Genomic DNA, 15,448 nt, shown 5'->3' with positions numbered 1-15,448 from the left:
ATTCAAAGATCTGAAATATTTTATCCTCACTCGATAAAAAGTAAATTATTTTTTCTATTTTCCAATAACCATCATTTTCCTTGATCTTGGAATCACTCAAAGCCTAGCCACTGAGTCCTGTATAAACCAATGCTTTGTCTCAAGATGTGGAGAAAGATAAAATACTGATACCTGCACAAAGGTACTAGCTTGATTATATTTACAATTATGAGATACCGCAAATTTAAGAATGCCAATTTTTGCTCATCACTGAGTATTTATTATATATAACAAATACATGGGAAAGAAAAAACTATATTGTGTGATATAAATAGTTTATTTACATTACAGAAAAAACATCAAGACAATGTATACTATTTCAAATATATCCATACATAATCAAATATAGCTGTAGTACATGTTTTCATTGGTGTAGATTACCACAAATGCAAGGCAACATGTGTAGATCTCTTGTCTTATTCTTTTGTCTATAATACTGTATTGTGTAGTCCAAGCTTTCGGTAGTCCAGCCACTGTGCAACATGCTCCCTTTAGATTAACCTCGTGGATGCTCTTGTTGTGTTGTCTGAACTGTAGTGCCCTGTATTTTGCTTCTGTCTGTGAATTCTGTTGCTTCGGGGGCATTTCCTAGAAGGTTGGAAAGTTTACAAATCTTAGTCCAGTATCTGAAGTCCAGTCCCACAAAAACAGAGTGAAGTTGTAGATTAAGCAAATTATTAAAATATTTCAGATGTAAGAATTTATTATTAGCAGAAGCTGCAATTATTTTGGAAAAGGTTTTTGGTTTTGTTTGTTTTTGCTTCTCCTTGCAGTTGTCTTTAAGCGTCTATTAAGGAGAACTAAAGAACAGACATGGAAGTTCAAGAGGAATACATTTACCTAGTCCTTAACTGCTTACTCATTAAGGCAGAAAGAATGACTGAGCACAGTGCAATCAAGCAAGTGTGAGCCCATCTAACCTCACGTTGAAGGTCTTCAATAACTTTATATTTTAAACGTCCCAAGGGTGAATGTTATATTGACATTTCAATGCTAAAAGTTTAAATCTTATCAAACCAGAGAATGAGCCAACTGTTAATATAGGATCTGTAATGAAAAGGGATATTGTTTTGGTTCAGCCTAACATCATTTTTGTATGTGAATAGTATAAGCTAGAGATATAAATTGGTACCGATTATTTAGTTTCTATAAAAAGCTAATACTCAAATTATTTAAAGAGCTCTGATCTTTTATGATAAAGCAATGCTTTGATGATATAAATAAACATAATATAGAGTTCATATAAAATCCTATTATAATAGCCTATAGAGTATCAGAAAATGCATATTCATATATATGTTCATATATGAATAAATGTATGTAGTATATAGATATATGATTTTGGGGGGGAAGTAGATCTGTCAAAATGAACATGGAGCTGGAAGCCACATTCCTCAAAAGTAAAAAGAAGATAGATTTTGTTTTCACATGGAAGGTGAAAACAGATATGTGGCTTAAAAAGTAGCCAGCCTAATGTGGGGCTCAATTTAGGTTGTCTTGAATAGCAGAATACCAACATCATGACCAGTGAAAGGGGCAGTATGAGTGATAATGAAATGCACAAGCTCTGGTATTAGGCGACCTAGACTTCATTTCTGCCCTGATTGCTCACCTGTGTACACTCAGCAACATGCTGACTTCTCATACCTCAGAGTGCCTGTCTTTAAAATGGGGATAATTTTTCCCTCTTCATACAGTTTTCATATGTATATTCATTTGTGTGTGTGTGTGTGTGTGTGTGTATACATATATGACACACACACAGACACACACATAGAGATACACAATTTCTGGGGAGATAAGGACCCTATGTATCCCAGTTGTTTTTATTATGTATGGAAATGAAACTGTGACTAATAAGACTTTTTTTTTTTTTTTTGCTTTCTCAATGGCTCAAATTTTATTTTATTTTATTATTTTTTTAAATTTTATTTTATTTTTAAACTTTACATAATTGTATTAGTTTAAACATCTGCTCAAGCATTGAAAGTTCTGCATTTTTGTTAGTACATGAAGTAGCAAATCAAATTGTTGAGATTAGATCTATTACATATGAATTTCATTTTTCATATGCTGATATTGCTTAGATATTAGAAGGCTCAAGACCCTTGGAGTAATATGGCACAGCTTCCTGTGTTTTAGATGCTATTCTATCTTCTCTTTTACACTTAGTGTTTTTGGTTTAAGTTATTTTTACACTCCCCAGAATCTATTTTAATGTAATCCATTGACTCACTTGGCATCTAAATATGAGAGTCGAGTTGATGAACTCAACTCGGTTTTGAGTAGCACAGAGCTCCCGTCGATGATCTTCCCTTAAGCCTTTAGGCCAGGGAAGGATTTATGAACCACATTTTGTCTTTTTCAAGAGCAAATGCCACACTTGTCCTCAAAGAAGATAGCATGATACAGATACTGAGATATATTAGGACTTTTATTTTCTACAGATATGATACTTTTATTTTCTTGTCTTCTGAAAATACTTTTTTGGGAAACATTTTGATTTACTGTAGAGCTGCACAAATGATTGAAAGTCTAAATGCCTTGTGAATTTGGCAGAAACCTTGAAAAACTTCCTTGGAACTCTTCTCTTGAGCAGAGTGAAATCAGATCAGAACAGAATATCTTCAGTAACATTTCTGGTTAGACCAGGACATAAATAATATGCATTTGGTCTGGAATCTATTTCTTGGTTACCATGAATTTACACACTAATGAAGTTAAGCACTTACCCAGCCTCTGTCCTTTACTCCAAGCCCAGTGTCAGAGATTAGTAATTATTCTTTTCTTTTTCTGTTGAAACTGGATGAGATCTCTGTATTTCTCTCAATCCAACTCTCCAGGAAATAATTACTGTTTAATTGTTCTGGGGTTTGATATGAAAGCTTCTTGTGAAATTTGCTGTGTGTTTCCCTGTATCAAAAGTTTTCATGTACTGCAACATGATCATTCTCATTATAATTACTTTCTTTGAATTTTGTGATTAAAGTTATTTTGCTAAGATAAAAATGTATTTGTTGTTTGTATCAAATAAGTTAAAAATGGTTATACCTGAGAGTTATACTTAGAAATATAAGTGCTATAAGAGAGAGCTATAATTTAATATTTTTCTAGGTCTTCTATAAAATCTATTCTGATTTTATTTGGCATGCTGAGATCTTCCCAACCCATGGATTGAATCCGGGTCTTCTGCATTGCAGATGGATTCTTTACTTTCTGAGCCACTAGGGAAGCCTGAGTAAGGAAATGCTGGTCATTTAAACAGTCTGTTAGTAGTCTGACTGAAGACTGAGTTTTTATAGTTAAAAGAAAGAGCATATTTAAACAAAGACTGGCATTACACATTAGAAGAGGAAAGAAAAGGCCTTTGCTTAGAAAATAAATAATCCTCATCAAAATGCAAAAATAAGGAAAATAATTTGTACCACTCCAGCATGAAAGTCATTGTCTTTCCATTTGGTTATTCAAATGTTATGATGAAGAAATAGGACTCCAGAGAATGGATGGTTGCGGAGTCCACAAAGGGACTTGAAATTAGAGTGATCTGACTCAGACAAGGAGGAATGATGTATTCCTTTATGTGGGTGACCACTGAGTATAGTTACTGACCTTGTGATGCAAAGAACCACCACACAGATGACGGCAATCTGAATCGTTCCAATCACAGCTGCAATTAAGACGTACTGAAATCGGACAGGGCCAGGAACAACATACAGTACACTGTAATCCTTTTTTTCACAGTGTTGTCCAGTATAACCAGCATCACACCTGGAATAAATGATAGCGTCCAGTTACCTAAAGCTGCTGTACTCATTTTCATAGTTCGCCTATGGCCATTTCTCTTCATTTTGAAATTAGGGCCTTTTGTTTCCTTTTCCTGCTCTTAAAAAAAAAAAAGATAGTACTTTTTAGATTTGTTTCTCAAATACTTATTTTCAATAAGATCTCTTTTTGTTTTTCATTTCAAAGATATATGGTTTCTTTTTATACTTATAATAGTAGAGTTTGAAGATAGGAGGGAGATGATAGAAGTACAGGAATAACTGTTCTTTCTATTTTTTCAGGTGAGCTTTACATTTTATTTAACTTGCTCTTTAATTAACCTAAGTCAACATAATTGCTTGAGAAAAGGTTTGTTTCTGATGACATGAGTATAAAAAATAATGCTATTTATTAATTTTTTGGATAAAGCATTCTCTATGCAACAGTTAGAATGTGTTAAAAAATGTTAGGGCCAGAGGTACAGCAAGACTTATTTCTTTAATTTACTGGTCATAAAGTTGTCCGCTTATGTTAGAGAGTCAAATTTCAGTAGTAAAAAGGTAATTACAATGTAGGCAATAAGGTTTAGCAAAACAAGCCCATGTGTATTCATCTGAGAATGAAGACTGCCTCTCTGTCACTCAGTCCTTATCAGAAAGCTCAGATAGATAGTGTTAGAATTAGCAATTGACCATGAAATGAGGAAACAGCTCACACGAGAATAACACTAGTGGGGATCAACTTGTCATTGACTTTGTGCAACTATTTTAGAACCTCACTTCGAATGTTTCATAACTATATCCTAGGATCTTTGGTTTCTGCATCAGAAGGGTTTAATACTGACAACTCTGCTGGGAATGACAGAGCAGCGGGAGCAACTTCTCAGTCGGCCTGGCTCTACTGGAAGGCAGGTGCTTGTGTGTTCAGTGACGGAAAACATGAAAGGAAGACAGATCTTGAGAAAGAGAGAGAGAGAGGAAGGAAGGAAGAAAGAAGGATAAGATGAAGAAAAAGAAGGAAGGGAAAAAGATGAAAAGGGAAGGGGGAGAAGGGAGGGAAGAGAAAAAGAGAGCGATAATCCTTTCCCTGTATAGCAATATGCAAACTATTTCACCATTTGCCACTTGTATATGCCATTATTTTGGAAAAGATGACCTACCCAAAGCAACCATGTTATCTTACGTAGAGTAAGGCCTCATTCAGTCATTTGAGAAATATTTGTCAAGTCTCTAATCTGTGCCAAGCACTGCTCTGCATCCATGGTAAAGAGTAGTGAATGAACCAGAGGAGGCCGTGTCTTTAAGGAACTCGGAATGCCCAAGATACAATTTAAAATTCTACCAGCAGAGTGTATATAATGATGTGTTACATAGTACTTGGGTATGGAAGGTACACAGATATTGTTTTCTTGTGTGTGTGTATGTGTGTAGGAGAGGCAGAGAAAAGTGTGGCTGCTGATCACCCACTCAGGCAGAATGCCATCCAGAATTTAGTTTCTATATTTTTACTTTATGCGTGTAAAAGTTAAAGGGTGAAAACCTTACCTGCAAGATGGCTCCTGCATATTGATAGAATGTTCACATTTCCCGTGCATGCAGAAGCCATTGTAGTGTTCTGGGCACGGTATGTGGTGTTCTCTGGCACTTTCTTCTAATTTGTTAGCATTCTCTGTGAATACAGATAAAAGCAACATCCCCTGTAAATACTTTCTTAGCCTGGTAAGATCAACCAGGATATTAAGAAGCAAAGCTACAGTAGACAAAAAATATTTAAAAGGGCAAGAATTAAAAGGCCATGCTTCAGAAGAAAGACGGAGAAAGAACTGAAAGACAGATGTCTTTACAATTGTGTTTAGAGATGAAACTGCAAAATTACCCAGTGCTTTTCATGCTTTTATGTAATTTCCTACATCTTTAAGAGCCAGTAATGTTTCTATGAGTTGTCAGACAGCTTTAACTTTCCTTGTGTAGAGACAATACATTGATCATAAAATAATTCAGGAAGAAATATCCTATTTTGTAAATTTCAAAACCCCGCATAATGTCCGTAAAAGTAAATTGCTGCAGTGCCTTGACACTCTCTCCATGTGGGAGCTTAAAAGTTAAAATATGGCTGTGTTCAATTGTTAAACAGAAGTTTTCCAAACCAAATGCAAATTTCAACATATGTATTCTTTCAGGCTTTTTTCATCTACAGTGAACATGAATTTTCCTAGCACCTGCACATTTTCTTATTGCCTAAATAATGCTATTGAAAGAGCAAATGTTATTTCAGAATCACTTATGTAGATCCTAACACAGTATTTCTAAATGCTGTGAGTATATTCTAATTCATAATATTTGGCCTATGTTTGCAATGTCATGTGAAATTTAAACTTACGATAAAGAAAAAACATGTTCTAAAATGAACCCTTTCCTCCGTCATTAAGCCTTGTTTTCTCATATTTCTATAAAGATAGTAAATATTTTTCCTGACCTTTGTTAGTTTAAACATTTGCTTCCTGTTGGTAATACCGTCTCTAAGCAGTCTTTTGATGCTTTATATATTCATTTTATAATGTAAAGTTTTGCCTTTTTTGAGTTTCTTCTATAACCTGAGACCTGATATACTTTAAGATCCTTGTCTAAAGTATGAGAAACGTAAGTCTCTTGACTTTTCCCTTCCCTGGTGGTCCAGTGGTTGAGACTCCAAGCTTCCAATGCAAGGGGCACAGGTTTGATCCCTGTTTAGGGAGCTAAGATCCCACATGCCATGTTGCATGGCCCCCAAAGTATAAAAATAATAATGCTTTTCACCAGGACCACAGTAATTGGTCAGCAGTATGGGTTTTTCCAGCGATGGAAGACTGAGAATAAATTACTATTTTTATGAAATAGATTATCTCCTACCATTTCTATATAGGGGTATAGCTTTTCTCTTATTATAGTGCATTCTTATAATTTTTTACTGTCCATCATGTGTGCGTGCTAGGTCACTTCAGTTGAATCTTGACTCTTTGTGACCCCATGAACCTGCCAGGCTCCTCTGTCCATGGGATTCTCCAGGCAAGAACACTGGAGTGGGTTGCTGTTTCCTCCTCCAAGGAATCTTCATAACTTTGAGATCAAACCTGGGTCTCCTGCAGCTCCTGCACTGCAGGCATATTCTTTACCACTGAGCCACTGGGGAAGCCCCTTACTGTCCATCATAGAGGATGACTATATTCATCGTGAGAAAAAAAAATGTACCTTAAGTATTAGTGAAGTAGACAAATGTATTATTTATGTTTAAGCAGAGCTATAAAATACCTTTAAATTTTAATACCTAGGTTATCATCTGAAAAATATTAAAGTTTGAAGTAAATTGTTAAATATGTTATGTGCTTTCTTGTATAGGGATATTTATGAACATAGGTATAAGGGTAATATTTCAAATTGCATACACAAAGAATGCCGAAGAGACTGGCGATGGCATTTTAGACATTCCTTTGTTTTACATCTGTGTCTCTTTACCTATTTAGGTGATCTTTTGTTTGCATTGTAATATTTCTACTTTGATAATTACTATTAAACTGCAAGGACCACTTTCATAGAAAAGACACATATAGAAATTTCTCTTTTGGTTTCTTCCATTCTTCTAAGTTCCCGTGGTGTTTTTGGTAACAAATAGTGCCTGCAGGAAGCAAACAACACCCAAACTGAAATGGATAGTGTGGAGTCAGATTTCCAACATGGGAGTATGTGACCAAAATGGAAGCAGGATGACAGCAGAATTTGGATACATCTTGAGAGGGCTTGTGGTCATTCATGAAGCCATGAAGACTGGACTCATCCTGTGCCTTGGCCAGGAGGCTATAAGCCAGAGTGGACAAACTGCACACCTGCTGCTGAAAGATGACTTTAGCAGTGGGGTTTGCCAGCCTCACTGCTGATGTAATGAACCAGCACTGATTTACACTCTTATTTCTGGATCTTCTCCCCATAACAAACTATTCAACATTCTATTTAGTGTTCGTTAGTAACTCTTCAGTGCTTCTGCATACCTGCATGTAGGGGAATTTTCTGTAACTTCCCTACATTTCACGTATATACTGTGATTTCAGTCGTAGTCTTATTCAAACACATCTTATTAGGGCTATTTTTTTTTCTGTCAGTTACAAAAGTAGATGAAGAAAAGAAGATCAAGATTTTCTTAACTCAGATTCATTTTTAAGGCTATTTTATTTTTAACACTGTCCCTCACCCCATACTGTTTTTTGTTTTTTTTGTTTTTTTTTTTCTGAATTTGTACCATGTCCACAATTAAGAACTGAAGTTTAAGGGCAAAATGAGAGCTTGTCTGAGTGGTACTGTTGCCTTAGTGTAGCTAGAGCTGGATGTTTTCACAAAGTTCATTATCCAGACAGGATGATCAAGTGGGAGGGGAATAGTCTCCATCATAAAATCTGCTAATTAGTTTACACCATTCCTTATGAGCTTGGAGTGCTCCGTTATGCTGCTCACAGGATACTGTCAAATAAGAAAGTTAGATTGAAAATAAATGAGTAGAAGAAATGATCCCTGGGCAAGAAAATGAGGAATCATCAATATATGTCAACAAATTTATAGTCAACCCAAACAAGCAAACCAGTTGATTGAAAACCTGAATATATAACCACTTCTAGTAATGCAATAGACATGTTTCAGAAATGAGATTTGAGTGTATTAAGAAGAGTAGAAACACAGAAATCTAATATACAAACCAAATGTGTGTATGAACCATAGTGGGTATTTGTGATCCTGATGTTTATGCATAGATACTGAAGCAATAACAAAGCATTTAAAGATTTTAAATCATAGAAAAATGATACTTTGGAAGTCTGTATGTTTTCTCCAGTGGTTGATGATTTACATATCAACTTCTCTCTTCTCTGTTTAAAGAGATTTAATGTAAGGGTTGTGATCCTTCTTCTAAGAGAGTGAGTGATGATGCTAGAAACTTTTCGTATCTTTGTTTAAAATCTTTGTCCAGTTTCCTGTTTTAAATGTTTACAGATGGTTTGCTCTGAATGAGATCCTGACTTCTTAAAGGAACAGTTTCTGGTATAATCTGAGTTACTTGCAGCAGAACTCATAGGGCTGCATGCCCATTGCTAGTCAGCATTCCAGTCAAGAGCTATAGAAGTAGGCTGCTTTAAAACACAGCTATATGTATGGTTTCTGTCCTGGTGCTTTCAGGGAAAGAGACATGGCAAGCTGAAGAGACAGAAGAAATGGTGAATGGCAAAACCTTGCTTTAATCACAAGTCTAGTAAGATAAGTTGACAGAAAGTGGACAATGCCAGGCATAGCAATTCAGAGACTTAAATCAGTACAGCCCAGAGTAGGGTGTGTGTATGTGTGTGTTTCTCATTACCCCTACTTTCTTCCCCCAAAGTTAGAAACAAGACGTCATTCAGGAATTAATCTGTCAAAGCAAGACATTTATCTACTGAAGCAGAAATGTGACTGTAAAATTCAACTAAAACTATCCCTATATCTGAAGGAAGGATGATTCCCTTAGGATAAGGATTCAGTTCAGTTCAGTCACTCAGTCATGTCCGACTCTTTGCGACCCCATGAACCGCAGCATGCCAGGCCTCCCTCCATCACCAACTCCCGGAGTCCATCCAAACCCATGTCCATCGAGTCAGTGATGCCATCCAACCACCTCATTCTCTGTCGTCCCCTTCTCCTCCTGCCCTCAATCTTTCCCAGCATCAGGGTCTTTTCAAATAATTTGGCTCTTTTCATGAGGTGGCCAAAGTACTGGAGTTTCAGCTTCAACATCAATCCTTCCAATGAACACCCAGGACTGATCTCCTTAAGAATGGACTGGTTGGATCTCCTTGCAGTCCAAGGGACTCTCAAGAGTCTTCTCCAACACCACAGTTCAAAAGCATCAGTTCTTCGGCGTTCAGCTTTCTTTATTGTCCAACTCTCACATCCATACCTGACCACTGGAAAAACCATAGCCTTGACTAGATGGACCTTTGTTGGCAAAGTAATGTCTCTGCTTTTTAATATGCTGTCTAGGTTGGTCATAACTTTCCTTCCAAGGAGTAAGCATCTTTTAATTTCATGGCTGCAATCACCATCTGCAGTGATTTTGGAGCCCAGAAAAATAAAGTCTGACACTGTTTCCACTGTTTCCCCATCTATTTGCCATGAAGTGATGGGACCAGATGCCATGATCTTAGTCTTCTGAATGTTGAGCTTTAAGCCAACTTTTTCACTCTCCTCTTTCACTTTCATCAAGAGGCTCTTCAGTTCTTCTTCACTTTCTGCCATAAGGGTGGTATTATCTGCATATCTGAGGTTACTGATAAGGGTTAGAGCTTGGCAAAAGACGCATCTGAATGTCATGTTGTGTCATCTGTTCCAGTGCTCTCCAGGCTTCTGGGCCCTGAGAAGGCAACTTTAACTAGTAAACCCAGAGTCCCCAGCTGCAGATATGGTTGCACTAGACTGTTAGTGTCTGATGCTATGAAATATTCACTTAGTCAACAACCCAGTTCTCTTGTTTTGATGTTCTGCTTCCTAAATAGTCTTAAAATAACTGGACATTTATGCAGCCTACACATTGGGAATGCCTTTGACACTACCACCTGGCCATCTTATCCATTTGACAGTTATATATTTCATTGGAGTGAACTGATTGGTTCTGAGTTTCCATGCATGTTAGGGGCACAAGTCACCTTTCTTCAACCTACTGAATTCTGAGGGTTTGTAAGATCAAATTTCTGCACCTAGAGGCTAAAGGACCAGACCCTATCCATGGTGCATCATAGTCTGGGAGGACTTTGCGGGCTGGTAAGATGATATCTGTCTGGAGATATTCCCGTTTTGCTTTAATCAGGACTTTTAAAAAAATATATAATTTTTAAAATTTATTTTTGGCTGTACTAGGTCTTTGTGGCTGCACAGGCATTGCTCTAGTTGTGGCGAGCAGGGGCTACCCCCTAGTTGCAGTGTGCAGGCTTCTCACTGCAGTGGCTTCTGTTGTTTCAGAGCACTGGTTCTAGGTGTGCGAGCTTCAGTAGTTGAAGTTCCCAGGTTCTAGAGCACAGGCTCAGTAGTTGTGAAGCACTGGCTTTGTGCTCCAAGGCATGTGGGATCTCCCTGGATGGGATTGAGCCCATGTCTCTTGCTTTGGCAGGAGGATTCTTTACCACTGAGCCACGAGGGAAGCCTCAGGACTTTCTTTAGCATATGTCTACAAAGCTTTTCGGAGAAGGCAATGGCACCCCACTCCAGTACTCTTGCCTGGAAAATCCCATGGACGTAGGAGCCTGGTAGGCTGCAGTCCATGGGGTCGCTAAGAGTCGGACATGACTGAGCGACTTCACTTTGACTTTTCACTTTCATGCATTGGAGAAGGAAATGGCAACCCACTCCAGTGTTTTTGCCTGGAGAATCCCAGGGACAGGGGAGCCTGGTGGGCTGCTGTCTATGGGGTCGCACAGAGTCGGACACAACTGAAGCGACTTAGCAGCAGCAGTAGCAGCACAAAGCTTTTAGGCTCTAGATTCCTTAGGAGGAGTCTGATTCTGTGTAAGGCTTTTGAGTAAGTTGGAAAAATCCTAAACTAGAGATATCACCAGAATTTAGAGGATACTTTAGGGAGGCAGATTTCCATTGTACATTTTTAAGCAACCAGAGCTGTTCAATAGGGGAAATGAATTAAAGAGTGAAGTGGTGAGTTTGTGTGAAAGTTTTCAGATGTGTTACTATTTCTCAGATATTATAGGGTGTTAACTGTAGATTGGATTGTTTCAGAACTCTAGGTTCTTTGACTTTTAAGAGTAATATTTATTTGTATTGTGAATATTTACTTGCAATAAATTACTAATATTAATATTTCTTGAAAAATATTATTTTTGATATCCTAGGAAAAGGAAGTAGAGAAATAAGGACATTATTTAGATAAGAAAATCACTTTGCTTAAATTATGGGGACATTTTGCTGTTTTAAAGGGTGCAAAATATCTTAAATATTTACCATGTCTGTAATTCAGACATTCTAGCATAAAGTGATCTTCACCATGCATTGTCTTCCTTGTGGGGAGCAAAATGTGGATCTTACTTCAGTTTTTAACATCACAAATTATCTTGACAAGTGGATGCTTGCGAATTGTACAATGTGTATTATCTTCTCAAGTCTCTTTTCCTGTGGGTACACAAAATGTGCCGCATTTTTCAAGAAAAATGGAATTTCCATTTTGGGTGTCTTTATTTATTACTTTTACTTTTCATGTTTATAACAGTCCAAGGAAACCCTAGCACTGAGATAGTCCTATACTTACACACCTGTTTTGATTACTTGATTTTATTCTTCTCTTGCTTACTACCCTATTGCTAAAGAAGTTTGAAAACAGTTTTATTTAACCAACTAGAAAAATAAAAACTATCTTTTTTTTCCCATTATATTTATATTGTGCCCAGGACAGGAAACAAATTATGAATTTAGAAGTAAAGGCATGATGGTCCCCTTGTTGATTAGAGTTGGTTTCAAAGAAGATATACAATTCTTATGATTTCCTGTCCTTATCTTATCAGGTATAAACATATGAGGTGGCAGTAAAACCTCATATCTAGCTTGAATTGCAATCGAACTTTTTTAAAGACCAGAAAACATTCCAATTGAATGGATTCTGAATGTAATGCAATCTGAGTTCTTGCAACTTAACAAATTCTATAATAGCCTCACCTGCTGTCATAGTTTCTTCAAGGCACAGATGAGTAGATGAGAAGAGTCTCTCCTTTTTTAAGCCTCTAGGACACTCAAATGAAAATGCTCGCTAAAAGTGACAGGTTAGCACAAGGGACATGGAGGCATGTAAGGACACAATCAATTCTAAAGTTTTGTCAAGAGCAGAGGCCCAGTCTAGGAATAACAGTATTATCAGTTATTTCATCTGTTAAAGATTTAGAAAAAATAACCTCAAAACAGAGATCAGGTCTTTCAAGTGCTACATTTATTCTACAAGTTGAATATTATCCTATTTTTTCAGAAGAGTAATTGAAAATATTTTGATCCTAAAATTTGCTAATGAAGCAAAAATATGAGTTGGGAGCAGGATGGATGGGGATGTAGAGAAATTCTTTCTGATTGTACTGTTGATCAGGCACTAATATAAAATGTGAAATGTGATTATCTACATCATCACTTGGATATATAAATATTCTTATTGGACATAAAATGAAAATGGAAGAAAACTAATTTTCATGTCACTAGATTCTCAGGCAAGACCCTTAATGGCATTATTCAAGAATTGCTTGAATTTAAATTGGAAAAAGTATCAGTGTCTGAAATAGACATAGTAATTTGGGGACTGGAGTGAATGAAATGGAACAATACTGGATGCTTATTTTCATGGGCTTTTATTATCTCAGTTTCTACTGGTAATGTATTTACGTGGAGAAAAGCTGAGAAATCTGTAAAAGCTTGGGAAAGAAACTTGTATATATCATTTTAACTTATGACATCCAAATACAATATTAACACACTTAAGAATTTGACATCACAAATTTCATATTTGTGTCTTGCCAGAAATTCTCGACCTCTAAGATAAAAAAGGAAAAATAAAAGTTGTTTGTTATTGAGAGAAAAATAAGCAGATCTTTAGCCATTTCTCTGTCTCCTGCCTTAAAAATGCCCTGCATGGCTTTAGATGGCAGAGCCCTCCAGAGAGTGAAGAGTGCATGCTACTGGGGGAACTGCACTCTGCTGTAATGGTCCTTTACAAACTTCACCATTCAGTCAAAAGCCTATTAACGCTCAGCAAGTGGGTAACTCCTATAGGTTTAGAGGATTAAGCTTGAAGACCTTTTAAAAATATAGTATTTTATGGAACTTCCAATGTCTTTGACAACACTTCATAAACATCAGGCCTTGGAAAGAGGCAGGGATCTATGGTTCATTAGTCTCTCAGGAGTCCAGAGCTGGAGTTGCCTTAAGCTTATCTGGGGCAATTTGTTACAGCTCTCCCCACTGAGCTCTTGCTGCAGCAACAATGTTCTCTTCCAGGACAAAGTTTACTGTAAACCTCAGAGAAAGAAAGAATCCTGGGAAGCTATTTTATGTCATGTATACTCTCCTCCCCCTTTTCTTTTGTCTTGAACTAAACCTATGCATTTCTGGCCAAATTTATTGGCTCAGTGGCTAATCTGGGTGTCCTTTCTTAGGGAGCTTCTTGGGTGATAATGTTGAAATGACAACACAAGTAACAGAGGGCTCAGATCCTATCCACTTTTGCCTTTTGGGCTATGTGAATCAAGCTCTTTTTTTTCCTTTACGGGCTGCATATACAGCAATGGATGAATAGTTGAGATAAACCTTCTCAGGTGACACCTTTGTTTTCCTGTGTGACTCTGAAATTATTAGCCAACAGAGAATGAGGAGGATTTAGCTTTCACTGAGACATCAGAAATTTTTAAAGATTTTAATAATGTAGATAAGGACCAAAAAATTGGTAATGTATTATATGAACATTTACTGAAATAGCAGAAAATTGTAAGGATTTTGATAATGTAGATAAGGACCAAAAATTGCTAATGTATTAAATCAATGTTTCTTAAATACCTACTATGTGTCTGGCACTGTGCTATGTACTATGTGTAATATATATCTATTGGTCATTTCCAGATGATTTTGCTTGTTGTTTTCTAAACACAGACAAGAAAACAGATTCCCCTGACAGGATGATACTAAGTATATCTTCAATTCCTGGAGAATCTACAACATGCCTGCTGCTGCTGCTGCTAAGTCGCTTCAGTCGTGTCCGACTCTATGCGACCCCATAGATGGCAGCCCACCAGGCTTCCCCGTCCCTGGGATTCTCCAGGCAAGAACAATGGAGTGGGTTGCCATTTCCTTCTCCAATGCATGAAAGTGAAAAGTGAAAGTGAAGTCGCTCAGTCGTGTCCGACTCTAGCGACCCCACAGACTGCAGCCTACCAGGCTCCTCCATCCATGGGATTTTCCAGGCAAGAGTACTGGAGTGGGGTGCCACTGCCTTCTCCGACAACATGCCTAGCATTGTGTTAATACTTAACATGACAAAAATATGTTCCTTAATACAGCCCTTCAAAGCAGATTTATAAAAATCTTATTTTATACAGATGATGAAAGTGAAAGTGAAGTAGCTCAGTCGTGTCCAACTCTTTGCTATCCTGTGGACTGTAGCCTACCAGGCTCCTCCCTCCATGGGATTCTCCAGGCAAGAATACTGGAGTGGGTTGCCATTTCATTACTTGTCTTAGAAATTTACACAATTGATAAGCAGAATTGGCATCAAAACTAGGGCTCTTTCCAGTATACCATGCAGACTATGCATTTAAGAACTTATTAAAATACAGGACAACATCTGGCTTCCATATCTTATTTACCATTTGCTTTTTATAACTCCTGACTCTTTACCTCACCTCGATCCCATTGATGCTCTGAAAAGCAATCTTTTCTTTTTCTTCCTTCTACCTTGGGAGAGATTTCTTGTCCAGGGCCAACCTATCATGCATTCCAACCTCTCCATCCCCCTCAAGTGTTCTCTCCATCAATTATTTCCTTTCTCTCCAATATCTTTAACTTATCTTTACTCTTTGCTCCCAGCCATCAGTATTTAAATATTTTCAAGTATCTTCCATCTTAAG

At 37.1% G+C, this 15,448-nt stretch overlaps 1 protein-coding gene across 1 annotated transcript in view; it reads right to left on the bottom strand.

Annotated features, from left to right (window-relative positions):
• Positions 1-236: 236 nt before the first annotated feature.
• The window catches only part of TMEFF2 (transmembrane protein with EGF like and two follistatin like domains 2), a 279,537-nt gene continuing 264,325 nt past the window's right edge, over positions 237-15,448 (bottom strand). The window contains exons 8-10 of the mRNA XM_086366960.1: positions 5,346-5,469; positions 3,649-3,807; positions 237-627 (exon numbers count right to left, since the gene is read on the bottom strand). Of these exons, the coding sequence (XP_086223086.1) occupies positions 531-627; positions 3,649-3,807; positions 5,346-5,469 (380 nt within the window). The 3' untranslated portion in view covers positions 237-530. The remainder of the gene's footprint in view (positions 628-3,648; positions 3,808-5,345; positions 5,470-15,448) is intronic.

The sequence above is a fragment of the Bos grunniens genome, chromosome 2 (genome assembly GCF_055505025.1).
Source record: "Bos grunniens cultivar Pamir isolate PY7600 chromosome 2, Bosgru_T2T1.0, whole genome shotgun sequence".
Lineage (NCBI taxonomy): Eukaryota > Metazoa > Chordata > Mammalia > Artiodactyla > Bovidae > Bos > Bos grunniens.
This window is presented reverse-complemented; position numbering and strand designations above follow the sequence as displayed.